Source organism: Lissotriton helveticus, chromosome 1_1 (assembly GCF_964261635.1).
Source record: "Lissotriton helveticus chromosome 1_1, aLisHel1.1, whole genome shotgun sequence".
NCBI classification, from domain to species: Eukaryota; Metazoa; Chordata; class Amphibia; order Caudata; family Salamandridae; genus Lissotriton; species Lissotriton helveticus.
The window spans coordinates 372543396-372559004 of NC_136057.1; the positions used below are offsets into that span (position 1 = coordinate 372543396).

General features: G+C 45.5%; 1 protein-coding gene across 3 annotated transcripts in view; it reads left to right on the forward strand.

Moving 5' to 3' along the window:
* Nucleotides 1-15609, forward strand: part of RAD52 (RAD52 DNA repair protein) — a 316281-nt gene that overhangs the window by 258762 nt on the left and 41910 nt on the right. For 2 of the 3 annotated variants that reach the window (XR_013606865.1, XM_078673695.1), the window contains exon 11: nt 13203-13433. The exons of the other annotated variant lie outside the window; for it this stretch is intronic. Coding sequence is in view for 1 of the 2 variants with exons in the window: in XM_078673695.1 (XP_078529821.1) it covers nt 13203-13433 (231 nt within the window). In the remaining variant the exon portion in view is untranslated. The remainder of the gene's footprint in view (nt 1-13202; nt 13434-15609) is intronic. 3 annotated transcript variants of the gene reach the window in all.

A 15609-nucleotide genomic window follows, 5' to 3' on the forward strand; every position in this document is an offset into this window, starting at 1 on the left:
ATAGTCATCAGAAGTTGTGAAAAACCAGCCACCAGCCTATTCCTAGCTCGACAGAAGTCCTCAATAATGTAGGATACTTTCTCAGGTATAAAAAATTCCCATCAGATATCGTTGGTTACCACCCTTGTCATCATTTGGGACTCCTTACACAAAGGAGAGTATTTATTGCATCCCTTGATGGAAAAACGGATGCCCCAATGTTATATAGGGTGTGTAAGGGTAATCTGACAATGATACCCGAGTAAGCAGTGTGTGTGAAAAATGAAAGTGATAGTGAAAAAATCTAAAATTGGAGAGTATAGAGATAGAACAATTTATTAGGTATCTCTCATACTTCCAAGGCTAAAAATCAGTGCGGAAATATAGTAGTTTTAACAAATAGCTACTATCTAGTGTAAAAGGTCGACATGTTTCAGCAGTAAAGGGACTTGGTGTCCGCTGCCTTCTTCAGGGCCAATACTTCTCTATACTCTCCAATTTTAGTTTTTTTCACGATCACTTTCATTTTTCACACGCACTGCTTACTCAGGTATCATTGTCAGATTACCCTTACACACCCTATATAACATTGGGGCATCCGTTTTTCCATCAAGGGATGCAATAAATACTCTCCTTGGTGTAAGGAGTCCCAAATGATGACAAGGGCGGTAACCAACGATATCTGATGGGAATTTTTTATACCTGAGAAAGTATCCTACATTATTGAGGACTTCTGTCGAGCTAGGAATAGGCTGGTGGCTGTTTTTTCACAACTTCTGATGACTATAGACCCACAATTACTTTTTGTTGTATGAAACTGTACTTAGGGGTATGTAATTGTGCATGGTCTTTAAACTCCCCAGGGACCCTCACCCTATCCGTTTTTCTTGTGGATAATAGCTCACCATCATGATAACAGTTGGAGCACCAATTACATCTGCATGTTGCTGAATGCAGAAGGACCCTGGGTGACAGGCAAACAAACACCAGACATTGGAGAGCAGTGACCACTTCCTGCCTGTCCAAAATGTTCGAGGCATGTGGGCTGCTAAATTCATATCTTGTGCATAGATCGCCGCCTAGTGTTGGGTCCGGATGATTGCACATTGTTGTCCTGGAAGAGTCTTCGAAGTATCACGAGATAGGTGGCACCTCCCCTGGACTACAGTGCGCATGGGCATCGACTCCATCCCCAGATTGTTTTTTTCCGCCATTGGGTTCGGATGTGATTTCGACGTCTCCTGTCGGAATCGATAAAAAAACAGTTCTCTGAAGGCCAAAAGGCTTTCTAACCTTGTCGGTATTGTTGGCGTACGGTTCTCGTGTATACTCCAACTCTTCGAGTCGGTTTTCTGGGGAGTCGTGTGACTCTTCGGTCATCGAGGCCCTTTGACGCAACAAGACCCCGACGAAACTACAATGGAACGAAGTCCGTTCAAAAAGTGTCCCGTGTGCGGTTCGAAGTACCCACACATCGACGTGCATCCTGTATGCAACAAGTGCCTGTCACCGGACCACAACGACGCCGACTGTATGGCCTGTTCGAAGTTCAGGTCAAAGAAGACGCTCAAGATTCGGCGCGTGGCGCGCCTTGAGGCCCAGCGATCGGCACCGGTAGACATCTTCAACGACCCCGAAGCAGACGAGCAAGAGCTTCAGCTTCAGATATCGCCTCCATCGGCAGAGGTCGAGCCCGACTACGGAGAGGCCGAGGAGGGCCTGGACCTAGACGAATACGTCGAGGAGGTAGGGGACGACGAGGAAGTTTATGGGGCCGCGGAAGATAGCTCGGAGGAAGAGCTATGCCCCGTCCGTACCATAACCAAGGCTCAGGTCACGGGATCGCCACTCGGCCTTACCCACGACCCTCCACCTAAGTCCTCGGCCCCGCCTTCTGGCCCGGCTACAGACATTTCAGCGGAGCCTCCGTTACAGAAAACGAAAACGAAACCGAAACCATCGGCTTCGACTTCTTCTAAGATGGCCGACGCACCATCGAAACCGAAGACGGCAGACACAGCTTCAAAACCGTCGTCTTCGGAGGCTTCCAAGCCTAAAGAGGCAGTCGACAATGAAAAGGCACCCAAAGGGGCCAAGGAGGCCGGCTCCAAGAAAGTCGTCGAGCATGTGTCGAGCAAGGTGGTGGAGTCGACATCAAAGAAAACTGTCGAGAAACCTTCACCCAAACCTGCCGTGCCTAACTCTGAAACCACGACGCAAAGGGGAAGAACTGCCGATCCGAAGCCGGCGGCGTCGACGCCTACAGCCAAGACAGGGGAACAAACCCTTGCTGTCGAGGGTGCGTCCGTGCCCCAACAGAAGTCGGCAACGCTCGGATCCTCACCTGGTGGTGGATCGAAGGCCTCGGTCGGATCGACAAAGCCGTCCGCTTCTTTTACTAAGCAGGTCGCGGACTCCCTGAAGAGGATACGGGACAAGGCGTCGGAACCGAAAAAGTACTCGGTACCAACGGTGGCTGTCCCGCTGAAGAAGACTTCGACGCCACTCCTCTATACTCTGCCGCCAAAGGTAGCGCCGAAGGCTTTCGCACCTCGTACGGTGCCCGATGACTCGGAGGGGCTGCGGCAGACTCAGCGTGCTGGAAGCTCTGCTCAACCACTTTCGCAGGACGACAATGCGGAGCATTTTATCGACGCCGACACGGGCAAATTACTGCTCTACAAAAGGAAAATTACATCCCAGCCAGTGGACTCCTATGTAATTCCTCTAAAAAAGAAAAGGCCTGCACCAGATACTCCAGAGCTTGTGGAACCCATTCCTCAACAGCCTAGGAGGAGTCCGACGCCTTCACCCACCTACTCAGAGGGGGATGGGAATGAACAGGATGATGAGTATACCTTCCCTGCCAATAATGACCCTGATGAACATCAGGACTCATGGATAGACACTGGTGACCAGGGTGACCAACAGGTGGTTAGTGACCCACAGCTTTATGGAATAAAAACTTCTCCTACTGAAGACTCGGCGGCATTTAATGCCTTGATTGAACGGGCGGCTGCGAATCACAAGGTGGAGATGCATGCCGACCCTGTGGAGGTTGACTTCTTGTTTGATACATTCTCTGCATCGGAAAAGACTGTCAAAACACTGCCAATGCTTAAAGGGGTTCTCAAACATGCCAATGACATTTTCAAGGAACCCACCAGGGCACGGGTGGTCAACCCACGTATAGAGAAGAAATACAGACCGGCACCTGGGGATCCTGCTTATATACGAGGCCAGTTGCCTCTAGACTCTTTGGTCGTCGCCAATGCCCGCAAGAGGGCGAATTCACAGACAACGGGTGAAGCTCCTCCCCCGGACAAAGAGTCAAAAGTGCTGGAGGCAGGGGGCAAAAGGGTGGCAGCACAGGCTGCAAACATATGGCGCATATCCAATACACAAGCCCTGTTGGCTAGATATGATAGGGCGCATTATGACACCTTGGAACAGCTTCTGCAACACCTTCCAGACAAGTTCAAAGAAGGAGCTGAAATGTTAATCCATGAGGGCAAGCTCATTTCTAATGCTGCGATTAAATGTGCGCTTGACGTTGCAGATACGGCAGCGAGGGCGGTGAACACTAGTGTTATGTTGAGGCGTCAAGCTTGGCTCCGCATCTCGGGGTTCAAGCCCGAGATCCAAACAACTATCCTCAACCAACCCGTCAATCCAGACAGACTGTTTGGCCCGGAGGTTGACACCACCCTTGAGAAAATTAAAAAAGACACAGACAGCTAAGTCCATGGGTGCACTTCAGTCTCAGCAATACAGGGGCAACAATTTTCGTCGCTCAGGTACAAGGGGTGTTGCCAGAGGACACTTGGCACAGCAGACAAGTTTCCATAGACGAGGCGCCCAGGCCTCTTACCCCAAGCAGAATAGAGGTGGTTACAGAGGGAACAGCGCCAAGGGCAGAGGCAGAGGCAACAATACTTCCCGTTCCTCTGCTGCCACCAAACAGTGACTCCCTGTCACTGCCCCCCGACCATCCATCACCTGTCGGTGGAAGACTCCAACAGTTCCTGCCAGTCTGGAAAAACATCACCACAGACAGGTGGGTAAGGAAGCTTATCCAGTTCGGGTATTGTTTAGAGTTAACGTCCACTCCCCCCAACATACCCCCAAGACAACGTCCTATGTCAGCAGAGCACTTGCACTTGTTGCAGCAGGAGGTTCTCGTAATGCTGCAAAAAGGAGCAATAGAGCTCGTGCCAGTGGAGGAGGAAGGCACAGGGGTTTATTCCCTGTACTTCTTAATACCAAAGAAGGACGGCTCACTCACACCCATTCTGGACCTGCGCCCCCTCAATCTATACATACTCTCGGAACATTTTCACATGTTAACGCTACAACAGGTTCTTCCACTTTTAAACAAGGGAGACTTCCTCGCAACCTTGGACCTCAAGGATGCTTACTTTCACATACCACTCCACCCATCCCACAGAAAGTACCTCAGATTTACTATACAGAACAGGCATTACCAGTTCAAGGTCCTACCCTTCGGAGTGACCACTGCCCCCAGAGTGTTCACGAAGTGTCTGGCGACCGTGGCGGCGCACCTCAGAAGACAGAACATACATGTCTACCCTTACCTGGACGGAACAACAGTGCGCCGCAGACATGTCCCACACTATTCACCTCCCTTCACAGTCTGGGGTTCTCCTTAAACTATCCAAAGTCGCACCTCCAACCTGCCCACGTGCGGCAGTATCTGGGCGCGACCATCAATACTCTGGCTGCCACAGCACAGCCAAACCCGGCGAGGATCGACAACATCCAGTCGCTAATCCAGAGGTTCAGACCCCAACACTCACTCCCAGCGAGAGTGTTCATGCAGTTGATAGGCATGATGGCTTCCTGCATCTTCATAGTCCCGCACGCGAGACTGCATATGCGTACGCTCCAGGAAGGTCTAGCACATCACTGGACGCAGGCTCATGGACAGTTGAAAGACCTAGTGTTGGTAACCGGTCGGGCATACAACTCTCTGCATTGGTGGACTCCACACAACCTTTGCAAAGGCCGACCGTTCCAAGAGCCTGTACCACAGATCATCCTCACGACGGACGCCTCTCTCCAGGGTTGGGGGGCTCATGTGCTCCACTACACGGTGCAGGGACTATGGACGACACAGCAAAGGAAGATGCACAGGAAGATGCACATCAACTGCCTGGAGTTGATGGCGATCTTTATGGCGTTAAAGTCCTTCAAAGTACATTTGTGCAACAAGGTCGTGCTGATCCGGACGGACAACATGACGGCCATGTACTACATCCAAAAGCAGGGGGGTACGCACTCTCCACAGCCGTCTCATCTGGCTCAGAGCATGTGGAAGTGGGCCATTCAGAGGAACATCTTCCTCATGGCGGAACACCTTCCGGGCAAGGACAACCAGATGGTGGATCTGCTCAGCAGGTACAGCCATCAAATGCACGAGTGGGAGATACATCCATCTGTACTCCGCCCGTACTTCCAGCAGTGGGGTCATCCGGAGATAGACCTGTTTGCCACAAGGGAAAACGCAAAATGCCAAAGCTTTGCCGCCAGGTTCCCTCACCCACAGTCGCAAGGCAATGCGATATGGATGAACTGGTCAGGCAGATTTGCGTACGATTTTCCCCCAGCACCTCTCATTCCGCTGGTGGCAAGAAAGCTAAAGCAACACTCGCTGACGCTCATCCTGGTTGCTCCAACGTGGGCACGCCAACCATGGTACACCACGTTTCTAGAACTCTCCGTGGTACCGCATCAACGACTGCACCTCACACCCAGGCTCTTGACGCAGAACCTTGGCGACATTCAGCACCCAGATCCGCAACAGCTCAATCTGGCGATCTGGCTCCTGAAGTCCTAGAGTTTGGCTACCTTAATCTGCCTCCTGAATGTATGGACATCATCAGAGAGGCAAGGAAACCCAGTACCCGAGCTTGCTATGCAGCGAAATGGAAGCGTTTTGTCATCTACTGTACACAGCATGACATAAATCCGCTAGATGCATCCATTCCTAACATCATTTGCTACTTGTTACATCTTTACAAATGCAATTTAGCGTACGCTTCCATCCGAATACACTTGTCAGCCATAGCAGCTTATCTTCAGAACAGGCAGCACCTCTCTGTTTTCAGGGTGCCTGCCATTAAAGCTTTTCTAGAAGGGCTGAAGCGGGTCATTCCTCCCAGAACCCCACCCGCTCCAATTTGGAATCTCAACGTGGTCCTCACTAGGTTGATGGGTCCACCCTTTGAGCCTCTACATTCATGTGAGATTCAATTCCTGACATGGAAAGTGGCTTTCCTCATTGCCATCACGTCTCTCAGACGTGTTAGTGAGCTACAGGCGCTCACTATACAAGAGCCATTTATTCAGGTTCATTCCAACAGGGTGGTGCTCCGCACTAACCCCAAGTTCCTTCCAAAGGTGGTATCGCAATTTCACGTCAATCAGTCAATTGAACTGCCCGCATTCTTTCCAAATCCAGAGACGGTAGCGGAAAGAATGCTCCATACCTTGGACGTTAAAAGGGTGTTGATGTACTATATTGACAGAACACAACCATTTAGAAAAACACAACAACTATTCGTTGCCTTTTCCGCTCAGCACAAGGGCAACCCCATTTCCAAAGCGGGAATAGCCAGGTGGATCGTTAAATGTATCCAGATTTGCTATCAGAAAGCTAAACGCACTTTATCGATCCCACCCAGAGCACACTCCACACGCAAGTTAGGAGCCTCCATGGCATTCCTAGGAAACATTCCTTTAGAAGACATTTGCAGAGCAGCCACGTGGTCCACACCACACACGTTTACCAAACATTACTGCGTAGACGTGCATTCCAAACAGCAGGCAGCTGTAGGACAAGCTGTTCTCAAGACTCTATTTCAGACTTCTGCAGCTGGCACGGGCGGCCGCCGTTAATGGAGGGACTGCTATGTATTCTATGCACAAGATATGAATTTAGCAGCCCACATGCCTCGAACTGAATATGCTACTTACCTGTATGCATCTGTTCTTGGAATGTAGGGCTGCTAACATTCATATCGCCCACCCTCCTCCCCGGCGCCTGTAGCAGCTGCAGATTGCTTCTTGCATTCAATCATTAGAATGGACATCTTTAACACTGTCATACTCCATCTTTGCCGCAATGGCTAAAAACAATCTGGGGGATGGAGTCAATGCCCATGCGCACTGTAGTCCAGGGGAGGAGCCACCTATCTCGTGATACTTCGAAGACTCTTCCAGGACAACAATGTGCAATCATCCGGACCCAACACTAGGCGGCGATCTATGCACAAGATATGAATGTTAGCAGCCCTACATGCCAAGAACAGATGCATACTGGTAAGTAGCATATTCAGTATAGAGCAGGGAGCAGGCAATCTCATGATAGCACAGTGGGAGATACCAATAGTATTCTAGAAAGGGGAATGTTATAATATGAACCCATAATAAAGAATGCCAACTCTTTTGTTACCTTTTGAGCATTGTCGAAGGACAGGACTATGCTGTAATTGAGTTGGAGTAACTAGACCGATAAGGTTAGTAGGTTTTACTGGCATGTAGCGCTACAAGTATCACATTAATATGGACGATTTTGATACTGGATTTGGCAGTAAGCTGTATTTAAATCTCTCTCTCTCTCCCTCTCTCCTTCTCTCTCTCCCTCCCTCCTTTCTCTCTCCTCTCTCTATCCTTTCTCGCTCTCGCTCTCGCTCTTGCTCGCTCTCTCTCTCTCTCTCTCGCTCTCTCTCTCTCTCTCTCTCTCTCTCTCTCTCTCTCTCTCTCTCTTCTCTCTCCCTTCTCTCTCTCTCTCCCTTCTCTCTCTTCTCTCTCTCTTCTCTCTCTTCTCTCTCTCTTCTCTCTCTCTCTCTCTCTTCTCTCTCCCTTCTCTCTCCCTTCTCTCTCCCTTCTCTCTCTTCTCTCTCCCTTCTCTCATATATACAGTAGGCTAGAACCTGGAGACTTTTAGAATTCAAAATGTAACTGTGGTATGGTGGACTATTACTACAGTCTTCAGCACCCTTTGTAACTCAGACACAGGGAGGTGAGTGTGGAAGCGCCTAGACATGGCAATCTGCAAGATGCCTTGTGTGTGAAGACCGCCTAAGTGGTTCAGTAATTAATTGTACACTTCCTCAAGTGACGCACTTCTGTGAATTTGACGTCTTAAAATAAACATACAATTTCAGTTACATGTATTTTACTCTGTACAGACAGGAATGGCGTGGTGACTTTACCACATCATGCAATGTTAGTAAAATATGATGGCTCTCTTACAGTTAATCTCACTATCTGTTTTTTATTAAGGTTTGTAGAGCGAGTGCAAGGTATGAACCCATTTCTGTTGGAACTGTGCCGCTGCCCATGTTGTTGTAGGCCGTGATTTCAGAAGCAGAGTCTGGGCCAAGGACACCTGATGAAACTATCCCTGTGTTTCTCCTGATTGGAAACTTGTTGGTGTTTATGGCTGCGATGTAGCAGAGAGGAAGATCCTATAGGTATCCTGTGTTTTTATTTCTAGAGGCCTTTTGCATTTGATTCTTCAGTTCACTGGGTGCCACTGTAGTGCTTTCAAGGCTGTTTTCAAACAGTTGTGCTTCCAATGCTTTGGGCACAATCTGGCAACCTGGTTCTGAGGCCTCTGCAATGTGTTACTGTAGTTTTATTGCAGACACGTGTAGACTGCATTCCACTTGACCAGCTAACCCTTCACAAGGACTGTCATCTATTCCACCTGATAGTAAGTTACATGGAGTTGGAGGATTTTCTCAAGCATGGACATTTGTAGTTCAAGATCTTTTGAATGTAGCTTAAATTTGGAATGTTGAAAGATACATCTGTGTCCACCATGACTACCAAATGTCATGCCTTTGGTGTTTTGGCTAGAGGATCATCATTTTTTATTCATTTAGGTGTAGTAAGACTATTGTTATCTTATTCAATGTTGTGTAAGCATCAAGTTAAGTTTGTCTGGTTCCCTGAGGCACTGTCTACTCTGATATTGATTTGGTTGTTGCCTGCATACGTTTCTATCAGCTCCTGATGAAGCCGTAAGTGCCATCATGAGAGTGTAAATGGTAAAAAGTAGTGATGAGATAGAGAACCCATCTGATGCACCACTTTGCTTCTCAAGCACATTCATTTACGGCCTGTACCAGGCATTCCAGTCGTTTTCCACTCACTCTTCAATGAGATCCCGTTGCCCAATGTCACAACTGCTGTGAGGTTGAGGAGTATCGGAGCAGATTGCTCGCCTTCTTCAAGTGTGATGAGGTCTGATGTTTCGTCTCACAGCCTCTTTTCTTCTTTTCAGCCTGATACCCACTTGTAAGTAGTTTTGCTCTATATGTTCATGAAATTGACTTGACACCTGTTTCTCCAACATTTTGATGGGACGTGGCAGATTAGAACTTTTCCTGTAAATATCTTCCTTGTGTGAATTTGGTGCCTTTGTGGTGAGAGTGATTATTATGTGAAATAATGGAACCTCGTCAGGTCCACTTTACGATGCACAGCTTTTATATAATATGAATAAACTTCCAACAATCTTCTCATGATTATTCCTTTTAATATTCTTTACAATTCATCAGTGAACCGCAGTTATTCCAATGTCATTCAATTATGTATGCTTTTCAATCAAGTTCAACATGTGCCCATCCAGGCTTTTACTCTGTACGCATCGGAATTTCACCATTCCTCACTCCATGATGCAGTTTAAAAACCCAATGCATTTCGGACATTGAATGCCCTTCCTCAGGGGTAACTACAATACAGAGTCACATATCATTAACAGGTCCCCTTCTAGAATTAATGTATTTATTTATAAAGTTTTATATAGCGTGAACAAGATCTCGAAGGATATCGGAGCGCTTTACAATAGGATGGACGGTAGTTAATAAATGCAATATCGACATAGAGTAAGAATAACAAGCAGGCATAATTACAAAATTACAGGATAAGGTGTTGGAGGAGAGTAATACCTAGTTTTGATTTGTTTGAATAAACAGATTAAAGTAGGGAGACAAAACGCTCTAGATAAAAGATGAAGCAAGAAAGGTATTCTTTATATTAAAGATCTTTTGCACCCTTAGAAATCTTGTACAAGTAAATAATTGAGACTTTTATAACTTTCTTAAACTAAAGTAGCAATCTCAAAGATCGCCTCTTTCTCTAATCAGGATCCCTTCATGTTGTTTCTAACCAGAGTGGTTAATAATGCAGTGTGTCTTCTCTAAATTATACATGCTGTTGAATCGAAGATCTTCCTCATGTTTGAAATCTAAACCGGTAAAATGGCCATTAGAATGGTTTATTAAAAAAAATGATCCACTAACAACAACAGAGTTGGTCTAAGATTTGCAGAGTCAAATTGGCACTCATAAAAAACTTGGCACAAATCAAGTGCTTACTCCTCTATAGATTTTTCTGGATGAAAAAGAAACTTCCAAAGAAGCCCATTTTAAATAATAAATCCTGCTGGAGTTGCATACAAGATACAGGCAGCTTTTATCATGTTTTTCTGACCGTCTCCTGCTCTTAAAAGTCTGAGTTGATATATGTATCTCTTATCCCTCCCATCCATGAATAATACCTCCCCTCTTTACAACCAATCGTAAAGAATATTAAAAGGAATAATCCTGAGAAGATTCTTGGAAGAGTTTATTCATATTAAGAAAAAGCTGTGCATCCTAAAGTGGACCTGACGAGGTTCCATTATTTCACTCAATTATCACGCGCACGGGCGGAGCACATCAAGGGTCGCACGCTGCTACAAAGAGCCTAGGAGCATTGTTACAAACTGGATAATACTAGGTGTGCATTCTGCCACTTTCGCTTGTAGACAATGATACTTTCCATCCAAACGGTCGGTTTGTACCCGCAGATAAACTTGGTTAAAAACGGGACATAAATCTAAATTCTACAAAGGAATAATGATAACAAGCACTGCCGTTGCCAATAGGTTTCGCATTTGGAAAGTTGGAGCTATTGGTTTTGTAAATGACACTTTATATTTATATATCATTATTGGCATTGTCAATAACAATATATAAATATAAAATGTCATGTACAAAACCAATAGCTCCAACTTTCCAAATGCGAAACCTATTGGCAACGCCAGTGCTTGTTTGGGATAGAAACGCTGTTGAATACAAATTAACACGGACGCTAGTTAATTGAGCATTTGCCTGTCTAATTGGCTGTGCACTTAGCAGAGTGTTTAAATAGGCAGTGATTAACTAACCCTTTACCGATGATAATGGCAAACACACATATGGCTCGCTGTAACAAAAGCATTAATAACCAGCTACCTTACATAAAATAGAAAACTGACCCATATACAACAGATACATCTACCTCCAACCATTTACCGATGCAACCCTGTGACCGAAGATTACGCGGCAAGAGGCGAAAGTCCAGAGCCTGGTGGGGGGGGGAGGCGGGAATGCAAGCGAGGGGAGGAGAAGTGTGGCAGGCGGCAGGCGGATTAGGGAGATGCGCGTGCTTGTGTGGTCACGTGACCCGCTGTGACTCACATGCACTGTGAAGAAACCGCAGTGGTTTCACTAGTCGATTGAGCTCTTGAATTTTCGCCTATTACATTCGCAAGCGAATGATAATAGGCGAAACCTAAAAATAGCAGCACATCAGAGTCTCGCCGTTCTTGTAGACCATATGGATTACACCAGCAGGCTCGTTGATTCGACCTGTATATTCATTGATTGACATGGACAATGTGGGCAGGATCTCGGTATGAATTGTATCTACTCGCACTGATATGTTTTTTTTTTTAAATGATAAGAATACGAAGACGCTATTAGGGGTGATTTTATTCTGCACATGTAGTTTCATGTATTATTTTTGTTTCATTATTCATGACTTATTTTGAGGGAGTAAGGTGGTGATACAGAGTGTTTTGTTTAGTGTTGTTGCTTTGGGAGTCACGTGTTTTTCATGTGATCGGTTCAAAATTCACTCGAGGCATGGGTGGGAGGTTACTGAGCACATTCACTTGGGCGTTTTGCAAACAAGCAGAGGTATTTGGCCGAAGGTAAATGAGTCATGTGAAATTTGTTTGTTAGTTTGGCACGGAAATATTTTTTGGTGAGCACAGTGGTTGAGATTAAGGTCAAGTTGTTTGGGGGAGAACATGTTTGATACATTTTGTTCACAATTAGGCACAAATTAATTTTTCACAACTGTCATGTTATTTTAGATTTTCAGCACAAAGTAATTTATGGGAACGAGTTTGTTGTGATTTTTAGTTGTAAAGCGGGGAGATATTATTCGTGGATGGGAGGGATAAGAGATCAAGATTAATGAATTCTAGATGTTAATGATATGTAACATTTTAATTGTAGTTACCCCTGGGGAAGGGCATTCAATGACCGAAATGCATTGTGTTTTTAAACTGCGTCCTGGAGTGAGGAATGGTGAAATTCCAATGCGTATAGAGAAAAAGCCTGGATGGGCACATGTTGAACTTGATTGAAAAACATACATAATTGAATGACATTGGAATAACTGGTTCACTGATGAATCATTAAGAATATTAAAAGGAATAATCATGAGAAGATTCTTGGAAGAGGTTATTCATATTATGAAAAAGCCGTGCATCCTAAAGTGGACCTGACCAGGTTCCATTATGTCACCCAATTATCACGTGCAAGGACGGAGCGCGTTTAGGGTCGCACGCTGCTACAAAGAGCATTGGAGCATTGTACCATTGGATAATACTAGGTGTGCATTCTGCCACTTTCTCTTGTAGTGATAATTATGTTACATTGGACCGGGACAATTCCATAGGAGTGGGAGGAGTTTATATTATTTGACAACTGGAACGTATTAAGACCTGCACCTGCTAGACGGTTTTAGCCCATTCATGCCCGACATTCAACATCTCATTGCTGCCACTGACCATTTTTTAAGAATTGCTGCACCACTTATCTTAATAGCTCTTATCACCATCTGTTAGACAACTGCTATTTATACTTTGTCGTGCACTTTGTTCCTCATTCTGTGTATTTGCTTGCTTTGGTTTGCTCTTGTGTATTATTTTCAGTCTGTTACTCTTTGTACCGTGCTTCTCAGTTGATTTGTGTTACTCAATTCAAGTTGCATCTTCTTCCTTGGACTGCCAGTATCTCCACTGTGTGGCTTTTCTAGCACACTCTGACTGTATTCTCGACATATCACTCATGGGATGATACTTCACCTTTTTACAGATGACCCAGAGCTTTGGGACATTCCTGTGGAAAATGGTGATGGTGACCTCAGTTCCAATGGGAACCAACACTCCGTAGCATTCCTACCCGATGCCCCCACCACTCCTTCCGGACAACATCACATGATGACACGAAGCAAGACTCCCCAGAGAGACAATCCCCAGAGAGCGTCTATGAGACCTGTACAGTTACAACCACCACAAACCAGCCACACCAACCAGCACAGAACAGGTACAGGATTGCTTGCACAAACCTGTTCATGTTTTAAAGACCTAACTTGGGGGTTGAACTGATTTCTATTAAGCTTATCTCCGGATACCTGAAACTGAGAACATCCTCGAACTTGATTTGACAGTTTGGGCCATAAGAGCATATTTTATTATAGTTTACTGCATTGGTAATGAATGCATGGCACAACTTTTTATTTTTGTGTTACTGAATAAATAGTACATTGATTTAACCTCACTCTACGTCAAAAACCGCACTATTAATGAGAAAGCTAAAGTAAATTTGAAAAGCATTCTGCCTGCTGAGTAGTCCGGAGGATACGGAGAAGCATACAATTTTTCTTCTGCTCTGTTTAGTGTGTCTGTGATTTTATATTTTGTATGTGTATGGAATAGCATGGTTCATAGCTGATACATATGCAAAGATAACATGTATATTCCCTTGTAAACCTTTGTTTATATAGATGTTTTACCCTTACCCTTACATTTTCCATGACCTATTAACTATGGGTGGGCGGAATTTCCGTAGTTGCGCTACGCAAAGTTCTGCGAAACGGTAAAAAATCTCTGCGAGCATGCAAAAGTTCAGCGAACCCGCGGAATCGCTTGTACCGCCTGTTCAGAATGCTTTTTTCTTGTTCGGAACGCTGTTTGCGTGCTCGGGGAAAAATATCTCGCAAACACGCATTTTGAAAGGGTGAACAAGCAAAAAATTCCGTGAAGCCGCGGATCGTGGAATTTGTGGCAATTCCGCGTTCTCCGCGGAACGCAAAATTACCCAAATTCCGCGAGCGGAACGGAATTTACCGTCCAGGCCTACTATTAACCACCTTACAATAAAATACCTTGATTATTGCAGTGACAACCTTGAGGTTGCAGTCCTTCTTTTGCATGACTGAATAAGCAGCACAGAGATAGAAATTAAGCAGGATCTTGAAATTGGCAAATTTGAAAGCCCAGCGACTTACATGCCCACTGCTCACTACTTCACTGATCCTGCCCATTATTTTATGGTGATCAATACAGGATTTTTAATACTAAAGTTTTGCTTGAATTATTTTTTATCAACTATACAGTCTCACATTCAAATGCAAAAGAACCTCACAGTTAGTCTCATCCCTGCCCAAGCTCTAAATAATACCCACTATGATGCACGGCAAAAACTGGCTGCCACAGATGATGTCCTGCTGTGCAGGTGCGCTTGCCTGTTTCTGGCAGCCGCTCTGCTTTTATGCACCTTGCACATGAGGGAAGTGTTGACGGCTTCAGCTTCAAAGATGTCTGGATCATGCTTGTCATGATTAATGATTACATTAATTATATCGAGGGTGAGATTGTCTTGACTGCTTTGGCTCAAGAAGTCCATAATATGAGAAACTAATAGTTACTCCCTCCTGTCTGTTACCTCCCAGCTTTCTCTGCTGTCAGTTGGCTCTCAGTCTCTCTCATCTGAATCTGTCCCTCACTCCCTCTCACCTGCCTGTTTGCCTTCCTCATCCATTTTCATTGTCTGCTCTCGCTAGCCGACCTCCCCTCCTGTGGTATCCCCCTGTTGTACTTTTTCCCCCTCTCTCCTCCCTTCAGGGTTGAGTAGTAGTAACTGCTTGGGAAACCCAGTGGGTGCCTTGAGCTTTTTAACTTTTTTGCATGACACTCAAGTGCATATTTAGTGCAGCAGAGGTGAAGTTTCACCTCCAACCTGTGCAGCCAAACTTCTGGCGCGGCTTGACACTATCACCTCCTTAGCGTCTGGTATATTCAGGACTCCCACTCCTCTGTGTTTTGGGGCTGCTTACCTCTTGTATCTTGTTTGTTCCCCATGGTTCGTGAAATATACAAGTCCTTCACTGGTTCCTCAACGCATATTTGTCACCAACCCACCAGACTCCCTCTTCTGAGGAGTAGTCTTGCATCTTTGGTTAGAAGTTACTTTTGATATGGGTTTTGATATGGGTTTCCTGCCAATTTTATGAACTTGCAAGTGCTTGGCCCCACACAGCTGTATGCCGAACTTGTTCTTCTCCAGGAAATTGATTTCCTGAAGCATATGCTTGCTTTTTGAAGTGTACCATGAGTGCTCGTTTAACCACTGCAAATCTAAAGCAAGACTACATTTTTCCAATGTTTTTGAGATTACAAAAATTATCAAACAGGAATGTTAAACACCATAATTCTTAAAT